Here is a 19,256-nt window from a genome sequence, read left to right on the forward strand (position 1 = left end):
TCCAGATGTAGTTCTCTATGCTCTACATTTTTGTAGCTTACTCTTCAAAATGGGGGAACCAAAACTATGCAAGGTATTTCAGTGCGATTCTAAATTAAAGATGACCTAATACAAACAATAGCAGAATAAAACCAAACGTATCAGCGAGGCTCATTTCAAACCAAGCTCGGATCCCCGAACTGGCTTACTGCACAGCCATCCGGGCAGCTGCGCCGGCACACACACACTCCCCAGACTTCCAACGCTGCTCTCCAAAAACATCCTTGTCAACGTGTAGCACACATTTAAACTAACTGGCAGAGCTTTTCTTCGGCAGTTTTTACTCTCCCTCCCCCTTTCATACGGAGCCAACATAGTAATTTGTGCCGTTATGTGAACCAGTTTGGGAAAACTACCACAGATTAATTTTTTTTTCTTTTTTTTTTTTTTTTTTTTCCTGCCAGATCGTTTTTCAGCCTAAGAGTCCCCTGCTCCGCACCATCTGCGCGAGCACAAGAGCAAATTCAGCAGGGAGCAGCCGCGGGCTGGGGTGGAATGGGGAAGTGGTGATTTAAACACACATTAAACTAGCAGCTAGACACGCGGCCGCGCAGCCGGGAGGGGGGCGGCCGGGGCAGGCAGCGAGCACGGCTGAGAAGGCGGCGGCGGCCGCCGCACCGCCCGCCCGCCTCCGCCGCTGACAGACCTCACAGAAAACGGCAGCGGATCACCGAATAGGGTGCTGAACGACAGGGACTACCGACCACCACCCATGACCAGCAGGACCCTGGTGCTCGGCCGCCGCCGCCGCCGCCGCCTCCCTCCTCCTCCTCCTCCTCCTCCTTCTCCTCCTCCTCCTCCTCCTCCTCCTCCGCCCTCGGGCGGCCCCGCGCTCGGTGAGGGACTCCAGCCCCGCTCCGCTCCGCTCCGCTCCGCTCCGATCCGATCCGATCCGCTCCGCCCCCCCTCCCGCTCCGCGCGCACGGCCCCGCCGGAGAGGGCGGTTGAGCCGGCCAACGGCCCGGCGCGCGCCACCCCGGGCGGCAGCGGCGAGCACGCGCGGCTCCTCCTCGCGGCGCGCTCACCTTGCTCCTCGTCTCCCCGCCCCGGCCACACCCGCGACCCCGCCCCACCTGCCGCGCATGCGCAGCCTCCCCGGAGCCGCGCGCGCGCCAGTGGGGGTTGGCCTTCGCCCCCTCCGTCCTCCACCGCGCATGCGCCCCGCCCCGTCGTCGTGGCAACGGGACGCGGTGCCAGGCGGTCGTGAGCGTTGCCGCCGCCGCCGCCGCCGCCGCCGCCGCCGCCGCCGCCGCCGCCGCCGCCGCCGCCGCCGCCGCCGCCGCCGCCTGTCATGTCGGAGATCTTGTGCGAGTGGCTGAACGAGGAGGTGAAGCTCTCCCGGAGCGTGGGTGAGTGGGAGCCCCGCCGCGCGGTGAGGGGGCGGGGGCTCGGGGGGCGGCTGGCTTGCTTGCCAGCGCAGGGGACTGCCGCAGGGTCAGGCCTTCGTCCCGCCGAGGGATTTCGGGGGTTCCCCGGGGCCAGCTGCCGCTGACCTACTGAAGAACCCTCCCGCTCCCTCGCGTCCGTCCAGATACCTCCACAGGTACATTTTTAATCTTCATGTGCAAGACAGTGATTTTCGAGGTGAAGTAAATTTTCCTCAAGGCGCAAGTGCTCTCAGGAGATACGAGGAGCTCAAGCTTCACTTGCTAATGAGGACTCCAGAGGATAAAAATATTTTAATATGTTGCAAAGCATTGCTTTGTTTTGAATGTCAGGTGTTCTGCTGGCTTTGGAGAAGCATTTGGAGGGAGCAACTTTCCATGGATGAGAAGCACATTAGATCTAGCTTTGGGTTTGTTTGCATTTTTTCGGGAAGATGTTGTAATTATCATTTATAGATATTGCTATGATCTAATGACAGTTATGACACTGTTTACTTTTGAACACTGAAAATGAGAATTAAATTACTACCTAAAGCTTATGTTGCAAAATAACTACACTGAAAGCAGATTTATTGGTGACTTGAAAACTAGTTACTGCTAGATCAGTCTCCTAAAATTCCTCTGAATTATTTAATAAAGTTTGGACTTAATTTTGTTATAAAAATAATGAGTTGTATTAAGACTAATGTATGAATTCTTTTAATTATCTTATTTTTTTAAAAAAACAAACAACAAAAAAATGAACTTAGTTCCAGGATCGTTTTCAGAAGAATTTTCTACTGGCTACCTCCTAGGAGAACTTCTCCACAAATATGGTCTTCAGGATGACTTTTATCAATTTTCACAGAGCAGGTTAGTACATATGGATAAGATGTCTCTTACATCAATTAGACAAAATATTTATTTTTCAGTTAGGATTTGCTAATGCAGAGTGGGAAGACATCTAGAACTTAGCAAGATTTGATACGTTTTTCGGTAAGTCAAAAGCTACTTGTATTTGACACACAGATTAGCTTCACATTTCCAGAAAGATTGATCATACTACTTCAAGAAAATTGTGGATTTTGATTTTAACTATGACAGTAGCAGGTTAGACCAAAAGTTCAACAAGCCCTTCAAGGATATCTCCAAAACTGGAGGTACTGGCACTGTCCCCATGAGCTGTGTAGAGACAGGAATCCAGAGGTCTGGTGGTGACCATTACATCTTCACTAAAATGAAAATGGTGGAGATACATTGTGAGGCTCTGAGTGAATCCGTGGCAGAAGATCATATAAGAATTTATAAGTTTACGAGTAAACTGGTGTAATATCCATAATGAAGAAGAACAGCAAAACAGGAGTTGAAAAATCTTGCCAGATCTGTGAGCCTTTATGAGGCAGTTTATGGGGTTCCTTGGCTTATGCTCCATTTTGGTAGACTTTGGTGCACGTGTATATGAAGTGTACCAGGCTGTACATCCTGTTCCTGATTCTTCTGAGTCTCTTTTTTATGTTCTTTACACTTCTCATTTTTTTATACCCTTTCTTATCCAAGTCCCACCAACTTGTTGGAGAGCAGTCTGAGCACAGCTAACAAAAGCAGTCAACAAACACAGCAGTTTTGCACTGCAGATTTTGGGCTCTGCTTCTAGGACTTCTAGATCTCTCAGGAATTTCTGGGATCATTGGAGAACTCCTAGTAACTCTTTGAGGAACTTTAGAGTGCCTGCTGCTCCTGAGAAAGGATAGCTTCAGAAGGCTTTTACTTATAGCAAGCTCTAGAAGCTTCTAACAAGTTCTGTCAACTCTTCATGATAAAAAGGTGCTTTGAACTCTTGTCTCTAGCTGACTTCTGATTAGGGAGGTGCAATTAGTGAACATGCATTTCAGCAGGTGCAAGAAGAGGTTAGAAACTCTGCTGAGACAGTGTATGCATGCTCACCAAAGGTGGTGATGCAGGACAGGGCATGATCCCCATTACCCACTGGAACAACTACTCAGAATGTCAGAGGCCTCAACTCAAATTGCTCTCCAGAGAAAGGAAGCAATTCTCCATGTCTCAGGCTGTAGGGGAGCCCTGAATCTTTACTTAGCCTTGGGCAGGGGAAGGTGGTGGCTTTGCCTGCAGAGGTGTGTGCTTATGGAGGATCTGTGTCACAAAATCAAGCTGTTGTGGAAGGAGGTCAGCAGACTGTTGAGTGTCACAGATGATGAGAAGGAAATTAACTGGATCTTCTCTGAGACACTGCAGATAGAGGAACCTGAATCCACAGCTGTGCTGAGGGAGAGACAGGCAGAATCTGTGGTTATTGGGTTGGGAAAAGGAGATGACTGGCAGCTTGTGACTTCTGGCAAGAGAAGGAAGGTTCATGCTCCACCTGCTGATCGGCAGCTGCAGAGCAAGTTCATTTCCTTGGCAGCAGATGAGAGGCTGCTGGCTCTGTGCAAGAGAGTATTTGAGCTGGTGAAGTCCGAACCACACAGAAGCACCAGGAAGAATCTCCTGCAGGAGTTGGAGGTACGCATCTGCTTACCTCACATGCTAGCCAGGGAGGTTTGCTGCTTGCTGGGGATCAGGTCCAGGACTGCGGAGGCTCATCCAGCCCTTGCACTGTTACTCCTGCTGCTCTTCTATGTAGGCACCAAGGATACTGCCAGAGAGACCTGGAGCATATTAAGAGTGGCTCTGGAAGCAAAAGTGAAAAGCATGGTGGCCCAGGTATTTTTTTCCTCAATTCAGCTGGTGAGATGGAAGAGCCTGATGAGGAGTGGGTAGATTCTACAGGTCAACAAGTGGTTGTGCAGCTGCTGTCAACAGCAGGGATTTATTTTTTGCAGTCGTGGGATCCTCTTTGAAGATGGAGAACTGCTAGGAAGAGATGGGATCCACCTCACCAAGTTGGGCAAAAGCATCTTTGCCAACAGGCTGGCAGACCTGGTGAGGATAGCTTTAAACTAGGAACGAGGTGGGAAGGAGGTGATTACTCTCAAACCAGTGAGTAAGTGATATCCTAGACTGGCAAGCAAGAGGAGGGTGATGTGAATAAGAGGGGCAAAACAGTGCAGAAGGCTGCCCATCCCAAATATAAATACACAATTAAGGAAGTGCTGAGAAGACAGCATTATGGGAGAAGCATTCACATTTTTTCTGGTAAATCAACACAACTGGCTGCCTCTCTGAAGTGCCTATATACTAAAGCATGCAACATGGACAACAAACAGGAGGAATTTGAAGCCTCTGTGCAGTTACAGGACTACGGTATCATTGGAATCACAGAGAGGCAGTGGGATAGTTCACTCAACTGGAGTGCTCCCATGGGTGGATATAGGGTTTTTAGGATGGACAAGCTGGGAAGATGAGGAAGAGGTGTTGCCCTTTATATGACAGAGCAGAGAAAATGCATGGAGCTCCGTTGGGATGGATGATGACCAGTTAAGGTCTTATGGGTTAGGATTAGAGGAAAGACCAAACTGGGTGATGCTGTGGTGACTGTGCCACAGATCAGTTGAGCAGGAAGAAGTACATAAAGCTTTCTTGAGACAACTGGAAGAATTCTCATCTTCACAGACCTGAGTCTGAATAGGAAACTTTAACAAAGTTGGTATTCACTGGAAGAGAAACACCACCAGGCACAAGCAATCCAAGAGGTTACCGGAGTGTATTGATGATAACTTCCTGAGAAAAGTGATTGAGGAGCTGAAGAGGGGAGATATTCTACTAAATCCAGTATGTACAAACAAGCGAGGTTGGGTGCAGCATTGACTGCAGTGACCATGAGATGGTGGAGTTAATGATCTTGGGAGGAGTGGACAGGCTAAATAGCAGCATCACAACCATAGCCTTCAGGAGAGCAGGCTTTGGCTTGTTCAGGGATCTGCTTGGAAGAATCCTATGTAAAATGGTCCTGGTGAGAAGAGTTCTCCAGGACAGCTGATTGATTATTTTTTTTTTTTTTCTTCCGAAGATCATCTCCTGCAAGAATAATCCATCTCAATGTGAATACAGCTGAACAATGGCAGCAGGAGGCATAAATGGAAGAATAAGGTGCTACTGACAAAACTCAAACGTAAAAAGGGAAAATACAAGATGTGGAAGAAGGGTCAGGTGGCCCAGGAGGGGCACAGAGACACTGTCTGAGTATGCAGAGGTGGCTCTAGGAAAGCCAGTGCCCATTAGGACTCAAAACTGGTGAGGGACATGGAGAACAACCAGAAGGGCTTTTACAAGTATGTCCAGAGCAAAAGGAAGGCTAGAGAAAACACAAGCCTGGGGCACAGGACCCAGCAAAAAAAACACATCATTGCTTACATTGAGGAAAACACTACTTGTGCTCCTGAATTTTTTAGCACCCTTCCCAAGGCTCTGAAATCTCTTTTGATTGACCTCAGACATTTTATTGTGACATTATTTGTACCCACGTGAAAGAGCAGGAACGGTAGTAGCCTGAAGGCTGTACTAGGCTCTTCAGTCTTGTAGTGATGTCCCTACTTCGAGCCCCAGGGAGGCAGCAAACTTCCCTGAAAAGAGAGTCCGGCAAATAGATGCTTCCATTCCGCACAGGAGGGAATCACTGATAACCATAACTCACCATTGTTTCTTCTCAGTGCTGGTCTTAATGCAGGTGTTGTTGTGAGAGGTTGGTGTCTCTGACCTTGGCAAGACTGCTTGTGCAGGTTCCACCTCTGTCTCGTTATATGCTTCATCCACTGCACCCAGGTCCTTCTACCTATTCTGTAAAGGTATTTTTTAATAAGATACCTTTATAGGGTAAGGAGGGTTTTCTTGTACCACTCCGTGCTGTATAACCTTCTTCCACCTCTCCTTATGCCTTGTGATGCTGCTTTCCTCCTGGCACAAAGCAGATCCAGGATGTGCCTCTGTGGTGGTCATGGTGAGTTGGCTTCCATGCATTATAGATGGCACAGTGTGGCTCCATTGATCAATCTCCTTATCAGAGTCTCGAATACTCCTCAGTCTGGTATGAAAAAGGCTGAGGTACTTAATACCTTCTCCGTCTGGGTCTACTCTACTGGTAAAACTCACACTCAGAAATTCCAAGCCCCTGAGATGAGCAGGGAAGTCTGCAGCAAGAAAGACTTACCCTTGGTGGAGGAGGATCAGCTTAAGGAATATTTAAATAAACTGGAAATTCTCAAGTCCATGGGACCTCATGGCATATACCCACACATGCTGAGGGACCTGGCCGATGTCATTGCTAAGCCACTCTTAATAATCTTTGGAAGGTCCTGGTGACTGGGGGAGATTCCTAGGACTAGAAGAATGCAACTGCCAGTTTTCTCTTCAAGGAAAGAAAGAAGGGGAAACTGGGAATCATAGAATCATAGAATTGCTGAGGTTGGAAGGGACCTTTAAGGTCATCAAGTCCAACCATTAACCTACCCTGACAAAAACCACTTCGTGTCCCTAAGTACCACATCTACCCTTTTTTTAAACACCTCCAGGGATGGTGAATCTACCTCCTCCCTGGGCAGCCTATTACAATGTTTAATAACCCTTGGAAAAGTGTTTCCTAATATTCAATCTAAACCTCCCCTGACATAACTTAAACCCATTTCCTCTCGTCCTATCACTTGTCATCAGGGAGAAGAGGTCAGCCCCCACCTCTCTACAACCTCCTTTCAGGTACTTGTAGAGGGTGATAAGATCTCCCCTCAGCCTCCTCTTCTCCAGGCTAAACAACCCCAATTCCCTTAGTTGTTCTTCATAAGACTTGTCTTCCAGACCCCTCACCAGCTTCATTGCCCTTCTCTGGACACACTCCAAAACCTCAATGTCCTTCTTGTAGTGAAGGGCCCAAAACTGAACACAGTACTTGAGGTGGGGTCTCACCAGTGCCAAGTACAGGGGGATGATCACTTCCCTCGTCCTGCTCACCACACTATTCCTGATACAGGCCATGATGCCATTGGCCTTCTTGGCCACTTGTGCACACTGCCTACTCATATTCAGCCGGCTGTCCACCAACACCCTCAGGTCCTTTTCTGCTGGGCAGCTTTCCAGCTACTCCACCCCAGTCCTGTAGCGCTGCATGGGGTTGTTGTGACCCAAGTGCAGGACCCGGCGCTTGGTCTTGTTGAACCTCATACCATTGGCCTCAGCCCATCAGTCCAGTCTGTCCAGATCCCTTTGTAGAGCCATCCTACCCTCAAGCAGATCAACACGCCCGCCTGACTTAGTGTCATCTGTGAACTTCCTGAGGGTGTGTTCGATCCCCTCATCCAGATCATTGATAAAGATATTAAAGAGAACCGTCCCCAGCACGGAGCCCTGGGGGACACCACTTGTGACCAGACACCAACTGGATTCAACTCCATTCACCACCACACTCTTGGCACAGCCCTCCAGCCATTTTTTTGCCCAGCGAAGAGTACACCTGTCCAGGCCATGAGCAGCCGGTTTCTCCAGAAGAATGCTGTGGGAAGCGGTGTCAAAAGCTTTGCAAAAATCCAGGTAGATAACATCCACAGCTTTTCCCTCATCCACTAAGTTGGTCACCTTGTCATAGAAGGAGATCAGGTTTGTCAGGCATGACCTGCCTTTCACAAACCCATGCTGGCTGGGCCTGATCACCCTGTTCTCCTGTGTGTGCCGTGTAATGGCATTACGGATGATCTGTTCCATGACCTTCCCAGGTACTGAGGTCAGACTGACTGGCCTATAGTTCCCTGGATCCTCCTTCTGGCCCTTCTTGTGGATGGGTGTCACATTTGCCAACCTTCGGTCATCTGTGACCTCCCCAGTTATCCAGGACTGCTCATAAATGATGCAAAGGGGCCTGGTGAGCACTTCCACTAGCTCCCTTGGGTGGATCCCATCCGGCCCCATAGATTTGTGCACCTCCAGGTGCTGAAGCAGGTCCCTCACCATTTCCCTTTGGATTATGGGGGCTTCATTTTGCTTCCCATCCTTGTGTTCTAGCTCGGGGGTCTTGGTACTCAGGGAACAACTGGTCCTACTGCTGAACACTGAGGCAAAGGCGGCATTAAGTACCTCAGCCTTTTCCTCATCCTTGGTCATTATGTTACCAGCCCCATCTACTAGAGGAATGTACAAGCCAGTCAGCTTCACCTCAGTCCCTAGGAACTGATGGAGCATATAAGCATGGAAACCATTTCCAAAAATACTAAGGACAAGATGATGATTGTGAGTTGTCAGCATGGATTTATGAAGTGGAAGTCATGCTAGACTAACCTGACAATCTTCCACAATGAGAGGAAATCAGCATATGCTGTTTACATTGACTTTTCACACTGTCTTCCTTAACATCCTCATAGGCAAACTGATGAAGTATAGACTAGGTAAGTGGACACTGAGGTGGATGGAAAACTGGCCGAACTGCCAGGCTCAAGGGGTTGTGATCAGCAGTGTGAAGGGCAGCTGATGGTCAGTGATTAGTGGTATAGCACAAGCACTAGTTCCAAGACCAATACTGTTTAACATCTTCATTACCAACCTGTGTGATCGAGATAGAGTGTACCTCAGCAAGTTTGCAGACAATACAAAACTGGAAGGAGTGGTTGATACACCAGGTGGTTGTGCTGCCCTTCAGAGGGACCTTGATGGGGTGGAGAAGAGGGCTGACAGGAATCTCATTAAGTTCAGCAAAGGGAAACGCAAAGTCCTGCATCTTGTGAAGAAAATGCCATGCCTTCTGTACCAGCTGCGGGCCAACTTTGAAGCAGCTTTGCAGAGAAGGGTCTGGAGGCCCTGGGGGAGAACAAGTTGAGCATGAGCCAGTGATGTGTCCTTGCAGCAAAGAAGGCCAACAGCATCCTGGAAGATACAGCACTACTGAGACCATATCTGGAGTGCTGTGTCCTGTTCAGGACTCTCCTGTGCAAGAAGGTCATGGATGTAGTTCAGCATGCCCAGACAAAGGCCCTGACAGTTACTGTTCTGGGAGTATCTGGCATATGAGACAGAGGAGGACTATACGTGGTGTTCTTTATCACAGTACTCCATGACTTCGCAAAGATAATGTCATGTTTTCACCTTTCTTCATTGTTTTCTTTTCTAATAATTACTGTCATTAATCTTTTGACAACTATCGAGAATTGGGGCAATGTTTTCTGAACTCCAAGATATTTTTTCTGCCCATTACATCAATTATTACTGTCTAATAGTCATTGTATTGTCCTAGAATCCTGCAAGAACCTGTACCTGCCTAATCTTACTTAATATCTATAAACTACTACTTTTAAAATTTGGAGTATACCATTAAGGAAAAGTATATTATTCATGGATCATTCGGTAAGGTGACGTCACTTTAATATGTTTTAGCACAGCTGAAGGCAAGATCATACCTGTTGGGTGGTGATAGGAAAAATGTAGATTCCTTTTCTATGATAGGCAACGGTAATCTAGAAGGCACTAACAGACAAGAATGTGGGGTCATTGCAACTAACTAGTCAATGTCTACTTAGCTATATTAGCTGCTGATGTTGCACAGTTTTTGGACATATAAGTGAGGGAGTAATAGTTGAGAAAGTGATAATACCTTTTTAAAAGGAATACTACTGGAAAACTTTTTCCAGTTTGGCTGTTCATATTTGAAAAAAAAAAAAAATTTTCATTTTCACCGAACTGTTACAATGATCTTGAAATTAAGTATACAACATTTTTGTATTATGGTGCAAGGTTAAGAAATTCCATCTTATGTAACTACAGATTAAAAAGTTAAGAGGTGATATCATCACAGCTTCTCAATACATGTGAGGTGATTTCTGACAATAGGACTCACCTTAACCTTAATGGCAGAAAAATGTTCAATAGTTGTAAGCTACAGTTATATATAATTGTGTAAAGAATGAGGCATGGACTATTATAGTGAGAATAATGAGCTCTTGGACTGTTTCATCTAGGAATAAGGTGAATGCTGTGTTTCCAGAAGGTCTTAAGTTAAAATTGGACATTTTTGTAGAATTATTCTGTAGCTTGGCTAACCTCAAAAGCTTGTTGGTTCGCGTGAAGGAACTATTGTGAACTGAAGTGATAGAGCAGTATAGAAAGCATGATGTTCTGACTCCAGTTGAAGTTATGGATTTGTTGCTTGAAATGTGATGTGTTAATTGTGATACAGTGGTGATTTATTGTTATTGCGCTTTTGTATATCTATTGAACTTGACTGCTTTCACGGGAGAATCTACATATTAAGAGAAACTTTAATCTGCAACCCACTACTTTAGTTTTGTATGTAAATTGCTCACTGAGACGATAGTCTGTTTTCAACACGTGTCCATTTCTTTTTAATGGAGAAGAAAAATGCCAAGGTGCTGTTAATAGATTATGTAGACTTTTTTTTTTTTATAATTTCCTATATTTTGGCTAGTTAGAACTCAAATGGATTGATTGGATTGATACAGTTAATGTAGAAACTTCATTCTAACTCTTTGTACTCTTTGTGGATGGTATACAATTAGCTGCAATTCGGAGTAAGCTTTTGCTGTTAGATGTATTTTGTGTGTACATATGTCAAGATTTATACAACTCAATGTGTTCTTTATTTTTTCCAAAAATTTTGCCTAGTTGACCAACAGTTACATGTACTGCAGTATAAAACCTAAGCCAAAATATGTATCACATTTCTTTAAAGAAGTCCTCCATATTTTTCCCCCCTCCTATTTTAGTATGAGATAAATGTCATGACCATGCTTATTGCAGCAAATTGGAATTGAAAATAAGTTCATGTTCTCATTTGTTGTTGTTGTTGTTTTTAATCATATAGGGTTGCAAATGCAAAACTTAACAATTTTTCTCGCCTGGAGCCCACACTTCACCTCCTTGGTGTACAGTTTAATGAGAATGTGGCCCAAGACATCATGACAGGACAGCATGGGGCTGCAACAAAGCTTTTATATGAATTGTATATTGCTTTAGAAAAAAAGAGAAAGGCAAAGCTCACTGGAGTAGTCATGGAAGCAATGAGACCTGCGGCAACGGCAAAGCTTAAGTCTATTGAAAGTGTTTTGTACCAAGAGGTAACTAACTGCTTATTTTGTATAAATGCATAGAAAAAAAGGTACCATATTTACATGTGTCTGTCAAGCATGTTGCACGCTTCCCCTCCCCACTTTTTAAATCTCCTATACAATGCCCTAAAAGATGGAGTCTCTTGCTATGTCTTGTATGTAGGCAGTGGGATTACACAGTTTATCTATGACTCCCGAGGGTATTGATCATCTGTGTTTTGTGTTCCATTGTTTTTGCTCATTCTGTGTTACCTGCTCTGTTTTTAAGCTTTCTCCAGACTTAAATCATGATAGCAACAAAGGCTAGTAGTTGTTCAGCAGCTGCCTTTTTACTCATTTGATCGGTACAGATAGCAAACTGCAGTGCAGTATAGGTATCAACTTAGACTAATTTTCCCTCCAGGAAGCCTGTTTATAACTGCGTTGAGCTTTGTGACACAGTGGTTTGGTTCCTTCTGTTGTTCATCTCTGCATATGTTTATACTACACTCCAGCCTGCAATAACCATATGCTGAATACTACGAAGAGGATAAAACAAAAGGGAAAGAGAGTATCTAAAAGGAAGTCAGTACTGCTGTAGTAGATTCTCTTAAGGATGTTTTTCTTTACTTCAACAGTAATTTTAGGCATATGCAGACCACGATTTGTTATTGGGATGAGCAATCTTTAAGAAGCTATATGTCGTGACTCGAATTCATCTGGGTGAAATTTCACATTTTTTTCTGGCACACTTCCTGAAAAATAGTCTACAAGCAAAAAGATTACCAACAAGTGCAAGGATAGTACCAAACAGTCAAAACATCCCTTCACCTATAGATGGATAGCTTAAAAAAGATAAAGCAACTGAGAGTAGCTCCTGTCAATAGACAGGTTCAGAGTGGCATTTGTATCGTAGAGTGATTGAGGTTAGAAGGGACCTCTGGAGGTCACTTAGTCCACCCCCCCTGCTCTAAGCAAAGTCAACTAGTGCAGGTTACTCAGGACCTTGTTCAGTTGGATTTTGAATATCTCCAAAGATGGAGACTTCACAGCCTGTCTGGACAAATTGTTTATCACACTTTCAGTAATTTTTTTTTTTTCTTATGTTTAAATTGAATTTTCTGTATTTCAGTTTGAATAGAATAGAATAGAATAGAGTAGAATAGAATAGTTCCAGTTGGAAGGGACCTACAATCATCATCTAGTCCAACAGCTTGACCCCTTTAGAGCTGACCAAAAGTTAAAAGCATGTTATTAAGGGCATTGTCCAAATGCCTCTGAAACACTGACAGGCTTGGGGCATTGACCACCTCTCTAGGAAGCCTGTTCCAGTGTGTGACCACCCGCTTGGAAAATAAATGCTTCCTAATGTCCAGTCTAAACCTCCTCTGATGCAGCTTTGAACTGTTTGCACACGTCCTGTCACTAGGCACCAGGGAGAAGAGCTCAGCACCTCCTTTTCCACGTCCCTTCTTCAGGGAGGTCTAGAGAGCAATGAGGTCGCCCACCAACCTCTTTTTCTCCAAACTAAACAAGGTTTGACATTGTTCAAGTTCAAATTTGCATGTACTTTTCAATGGAGCCAGTCAAAAAAATATTCGACCGTGTTTAGATGTTGTTCTGTGTACATTACCACAGCAAAACACAGTTTGAAATTACTATTGCAAGATTATCATATTTAAATATGTTTCTTACTGTTTCTGTCTCTTCATTGCTTGATGTTTAATTTTAGCGTTTGAAAACTTTAACACCACGTCAGGCTGATTTGCAACTACAGCAGATTTCAGAGCATTTTGAAATAAAATCTAAGGCAATAGAAGATAAATTAGCTTGTATGCATATTGCAGAACAACAGAAAATTCAGAAGCTCCGAGAGGAACGAAGAGCTCAAGACATTGAAAAGGTGACTACTTACTTTTTATAGACTTCCGAAGAAGCATTTTCTTAAGGTCATGTACATAATGTGTTAGTTAAAGCTAGTGTGAATGCTTGTTAATTCTGTGCTACACGGTCATGTTTATACAAAAACAAAGAAAAGGAGTATGCATGGCAATATAAAGTCAATATAAAGATATAGATATAAAGCAAATATACTGTTATAAGGTGCTCAAAACCATTAATATTTAAAAATCACTTAATGTTAAATTGAGAGTATTTGCATCTTGTCATTCATGAAAAATTTATAGATTTGAAGACAAAGGGTAAATTTCAGAACAGTATGTGTTTAAGATGTCCTTGTAAAAGGTTTTCTTCATTTGTGAAGGAACTATGAAGCATTGTTCAAAAGACACAGGGAAGGGGACCAATAGTGCATATGGCCTCAGAACATCTTCTAGTTCTGTGTAGCTGTTCTGATAAAGTAAAAAAGAGGAACTAATTTCTTAAGATATAGGAACACTCATCCAAAGTACAGCCTGTAATTTATATATCCAGCTATCCAAGGGGTGTTGAACCACAAAGAAAATCAAGTTGACTAATTTGCGATTAATTTTATATGGGTAATTAAAGGAAGAGAGTCTTGCTGTGGTAATTTAGCTGTTCTATTGCCACTGCATGAACAAGAATGAAAAAAATATCCCTTCATGTAGCTAGAAAACAAAATACAAGCAATATCCAAAATATTCAAAATAAAATTTAAAAGAAAATTTGTTAATAACTTAGTTGGTATATTATGTATTTATTTTTTAACTATCTTTGACTCTATAAAAAAACGTTTTTCCTCTCAATTCCACCTGTAACTGCATGTATCCGTAGCACACTTTTAACTAGTGTAATTTAAATGTTTGTTACGTTGATCATCTGAGACTCATTATTCAGCAGTAATATTACCTAATGGTATTCTCAGTTTCTGTACCAGGAAACTGGTACACTCAGTTTCTCTGCTGACTTCTGACCTGAAACAGGTACCATGCTAGAGCTAAACTTTACTACAAGCCCTTCCTTAAATACCTAATAGGCACTGAGCACAAACTATTTTACTTTACAGATGTGCTTCTATTGCACTGCAGTATTTGTTAATACAGACACAGCATACATCAATGTACCATTTTCTGATAATGGTACTTAAAAAATGTATCTTCATGCTCAAATACTGAGAACATATACTAACATATTGCTAAGCTGTCAAATTATTCAGAATGTAGAATGATAATTTCATTTAAAGTGCATTTTACAACATCTACTTCTTGATATAAAAATGGTGATTTATGAGTATAGCGGCTGAGAATATTCTTGAGGCAAGGTTTACCTGTAGACAAAAGATAAAGAATTTTTTGCTCTCATGGCATTTTAGTGATCCACTTAAAAAAAAAAAAAAAAAAAAAAGAAAGAAAAGTTGTTTGCTCAAGCCTGGAGCCTGATAAGCCGTTCTACTTTCCTCCTGGAAGATTTTTGTCCTTATGGCTTAATTACATTTACTTCATAGATGTATAGGTAATGTATTAGGGCCATATGGTGTATTTTGTTTCAACTCAAGTATTTCAACACAAGATTTTGAATATTAGCATCGCACAGGAAGAAGGAGACAAAATGAAATAATGGCCAGGATTCAAGCAGCCATTATACAGATTCCAAAGCCACCATCAAGCCACATGATAAAAGCTATTGAAGCCAAAAAATTCTTAAAGAAGAAAAGAGAAGCAGAGGTAACTATCATCTATATTATTTTGATGTTAATTATATGAACTTGCAAAACATATAATTTCTGGGAGTATTTACACTTACAAATACTGTATTTGCACCATTCAAAATCTGCTGATATAACAGTTAAAATGGTATAGTAGATTGAACCAGTGAAAATTGGCCTTAATATTAATATGATTATGATTCTGCATTTGTCACTTAGTAAAAATTTGTTTTGATGTAAGAGAAAGTTATTATTGAATACATACCATAAATAGGTACTAATTTAATTGCTGGCAGTATTTTATCTTCTAGTCTACTGAGTAGAATATGTGAAATAAAAGCATTAATGTTTCCTTTTCATTTGTGCATGATGAAGTTTTACACCATAATGTATGAAATCTTCTACAACACACTATAAAACTGTCTGCTCTATCAAAAATGTTGGTAACAGCTGAAATTGACAATAGCCTTTGATCAAATCAAGAGATGATGGCAATGCAGGAAAAAAAGTAATCTGTATTATCTAGTGCTGAAGAGTACTTGGATTGTAATCTTACAGTTCATGGATTGTATTGTGATCAGGAGTGAAAATATTACCAGTTTTTACAACTACACAACTGCGACATACGTTTAAATGTAGAGTGTAGGAACATAGTTGCTTGAGTAATTATCAGGGATAAATTCAAGCTACTAAATCTAAAGCAGATCATAGCCCAGAATACCTTGTGTCAAATCCCTGAGTGGTGGGAATTATATAAACTGCTATAGTCCTATGTAAAATGAGTATAATCCTGCAGAATGAACAGCTGCAAAATCTTAGGATTTTCTGGCTGTGGGACATAGGTATAGCTAGGAAAATGGGAGGGGGAAGGAAATGAAAGGTAGAAAGAGGAAATGGTCTTGCTGTTTTTTCTTGGTCCAGCTGATACTCAAAATATTTTCAGTGGAAACATTTCTCTGGCACTAACATGTCATAAAAATAATTCCCTAATACTTAGTCTGTTGAACCTTCCTTCTGATGCTTTGTGAAGAGACAATAAACATTAAATTTTGTGTTATTTCTTCAGAATACATACAAGGAGATTAAAAAGTTTGAAAAGTCTATGGCAGGAAATGCTTCTGCGGTACACAGCCAAGTCACTGACAGGTAATATTTGGATATTAGATTGTTAAGATTAGTTAGGATTCTACCTCAGGTGCCTACTATCTATGTAGGCACCTACTTGAGGAAAATGTAATGGTTTGTTTAGTTTAAAGTGTGATTGTCCTTTGAGTGATTATCCCACTAGCACTTCAAATATTCCAGCTCCAGCACTGTTGCAATTTTTTTACCTTACCTTTAGTTGTAGTAGGAATGGCTCAAGCTTCCTTCTCTTCTTTTTGCCATATCTGCAGCAACAAAAGACACAAAATGCTTTTCTCTGTTCATTTCAGTCATTGAGTCTGTAAGGTCAGTTAGACTTGCAAAGAGACAAGAATAATTGTGAATGTACGTACACGATAACACATTTCAACAAAAATGGAGAGAAATAACCTTTCTCCTTAGATTTATCTGTATGTGTTTTTTTGTGAATAATTTTAGGTAATAGTTATTCTGTCACCTTTACTGATACGTATACCATACTCAGAAGAGGTGGCACTCATGCATACTGTTGTGGATACTTCTGTGTGTAAACAACGTGTGATTAATAACTCTGCAAAATTGCACTCAGAGTGTATGGATATATTGAAGAGCAACCTATCTTCCTTTGATATTCTGTGAGCCATCCTAATTTTCTGTTTCTGCAGAATTTGACTTCATATGAGCAAATGAACAAATTGACAGTTGGCTCGAGTCAGTGCTGGAGCCCTCCTCTGGACTTAGTGGTCATTGTGGGGCACAAGAACATTAAGAAGTAGCCACAGTGCCCACAGAAGGTGTTGTTGGGCATTTTTCAGACTTGCATATAACTGTACAGATATCTGTATGAAAACACCTCTAAGAACCATAATTCCTATAAAGTCAGTGATCTTTGTCTTTTTTAATCTTTTCAATCAGTGATATACAAGAATCATTGCAAACACAGAAGTTGCAAGAAACAACTGTAGAAACTACAGCTCAGACAGCAACTGATCTGTTAAATATTTATTCAGATGATGAATATATCAGGAAAATTCAAAAACGTTTAGAGGAAGATACCTTTTCTAGAGAACAACGAGAAAAAAGACGACGGAAATTGCTAATGGAACAGTTAATAGCCCATGAAGCTGAAGAGGTGAGAAAATGTGTGCTGAACTATATAACTCATGCCCAATTAGTAATCTAAAAATTTGCTTACAAATATAAAATAAGATTATTTTTGGAGGGTTGAATAAAACTTGGAGGGGATAAAGGGAGGTGTATACACTTATCTCTGGAAATAACTTTTATGCCAAACATTGTCTTTCCTTGAAAAATACGGAAGGTTGTCCATTCTTTCTCACCACTTTTATGTCATACTTCATCCTTATAAATCATTAAGGATCAAATGAAGGCAGCAGAGCTAAGATTATTAAAAATCAGTTGAAAGCATGCCTTCTAATCACTCCCCGCCAAAGTTGAACTTTAAATTATCAAAATGTATACTTGTTCGGAAGGAGATGCATATTAAAAAACAAGAAACATGTCATTCTTTGGTTGAAAACCTGTATTTACAAATGGGTCATGTAAAGTTTTGGATGAATTCTGAAATGCTTGTGCTGAGTGACACAAAGAAACGAAACACTTTTTCAGATCAGAGCTTTGATTTTTGATGTGTTGTGTCTGAAAATGGATGTTGCGGGTTACTCCATTTGAATTAGTCCATAAACCACAAGGCTTGTCAGATTACTCCTCAGATGCTCCTCATTCAAAAAGCAGCTCTTAAGATTACTGACTTCACAGATCTTCTCTATTGTAATGATCGTATAAAAACAGAACCTTGTAACTTAATGGATTTCCGTGATTTCCAGTTATCTTTTGTCTTAGTATGGCACTGTGAATCCTTAGCTTAGGTCATATGGGTTGAACTCAGTATAGCCAAGCGTGTCTCCCCTGCTGTTGCATAATAATAACACTTCAGATGCGTGGCATCTCTGAAAAGGAAAAGTATGAAATTTTTTATATATATGTTTATATATATTATATATTATACCTATATTTAAGCATTGGCGTGTAGTGTCTGGAGATGTTTGTGGAGTTGTTAAGAAAAAAATATGTTTGTTGGGGTAGGCATCTAGAAATTAGATTACTTCTCAATATCTATACCAGACCTATATTCTATGAAAAATACCTGCAGTGGCTTAGACCAAGAGTCCGTCTATCTGTGTATCTTTTCTCTGAGCTCTCATTCAGAGAGATTCTGTATCATGTTCTTGTTGATATGCATAGGCCATGAAGAAATTTTGCGACCCAGTTGTCTGAAATCACTGCAGTGCCAAAACTTGTTCTTTACCTGCTATCAGCTGTTGCAGCCCCAGCACAGCCCCAGCAGCCTGGAAGAGAGGTTCTGATAGCCATGGATATCAGCTGATGGCTGTGTGGCCAGCAGCAGTGACTGGGGCATTTGGTGGATACAGCAGCTCTAAGCCAGCACAGTCAGTCAGTGCTTTTGAGGAGGTCAGACAGCTGGTCTACCTGTGGCTGTAGCACAAGCCTTGCCAGTCTGATATGGAGAAATTGTTGCAATGTGCTGCCAATCAGACTGGCTCCAGTGAGGCTCTAAAGCAAGGAATAGTGTTCCTAACTTCACAGGAAGAAAAACAAGTGTTGATATAGGAACAATAGAAGTCACAGACTGCAGGAATTAGAAGGAAAGTCAAGTGAGCAGTTGACTGGAAGAATACTCTGACCAGATCAGAGAATCTATTTAGTGGTAATTTGGTTCTAAATTAGCAGAGAAAGAGGTGTCTGGTTGGAACTCTGTGAAACTTCAGAAATTAGATGTTGCTAGACAGAAATTTGAAGCAAAATGAGGTATTTTCTTAAAAAAAAAAAATATATATATACAAAGTAGTTGAAAATTACTTTCTTCCTCCATTAGACATTGAACCAGAAAGGATTTGCAGACTGAAACTGTAGCTTTCTTGTAGACATTAGGGTCAGATTTTTACCTATACTGCATAAAACTTGAACACAGCACATGGGATCATTTACAGTCAAATGAATTTCATCCCTTTAGAGTGCTTTAGTGTGTTTCATGTCCATATGTATAAACCTGTACTAAAAGAATCATGTTGAAATTCTTGAGTTCTGGCACGC

General features: G+C 42.0%; 1 protein-coding gene across 1 annotated transcript in view; it reads left to right on the plus strand.

Moving 5' to 3' along the window:
* Positions 1-1,330: 1,330 nt before the first annotated feature.
* Positions 1,331-19,256, plus strand: part of SPEF2 (sperm flagellar 2) — a gene marked incomplete at both ends in the record, with an annotated part of 96,025 nt that continues 78,099 nt past the window's right edge. Inside the window, 7 exons of the mRNA XM_082498005.1 lie at positions 1,331-1,388; positions 2,174-2,276; positions 11,152-11,404; positions 13,107-13,277; positions 14,878-15,018; positions 16,066-16,145; positions 17,037-17,253. Coding sequence (XP_082354131.1) covers positions 1,331-1,388; positions 2,174-2,276; positions 11,152-11,404; positions 13,107-13,277; positions 14,878-15,018; positions 16,066-16,145; positions 17,037-17,253 — 1,023 coding nt within the window. The remainder of the gene's footprint in view (positions 1,389-2,173; positions 2,277-11,151; positions 11,405-13,106; positions 13,278-14,877; positions 15,019-16,065; positions 16,146-17,036; positions 17,254-19,256) is intronic.

Source organism: Vanellus vanellus (assembly GCF_965231255.1).
Source record: "Vanellus vanellus genome assembly, chromosome: Z".
NCBI lineage: Eukaryota > Metazoa > Chordata > Aves > Charadriiformes > Charadriidae > Vanellus > Vanellus vanellus.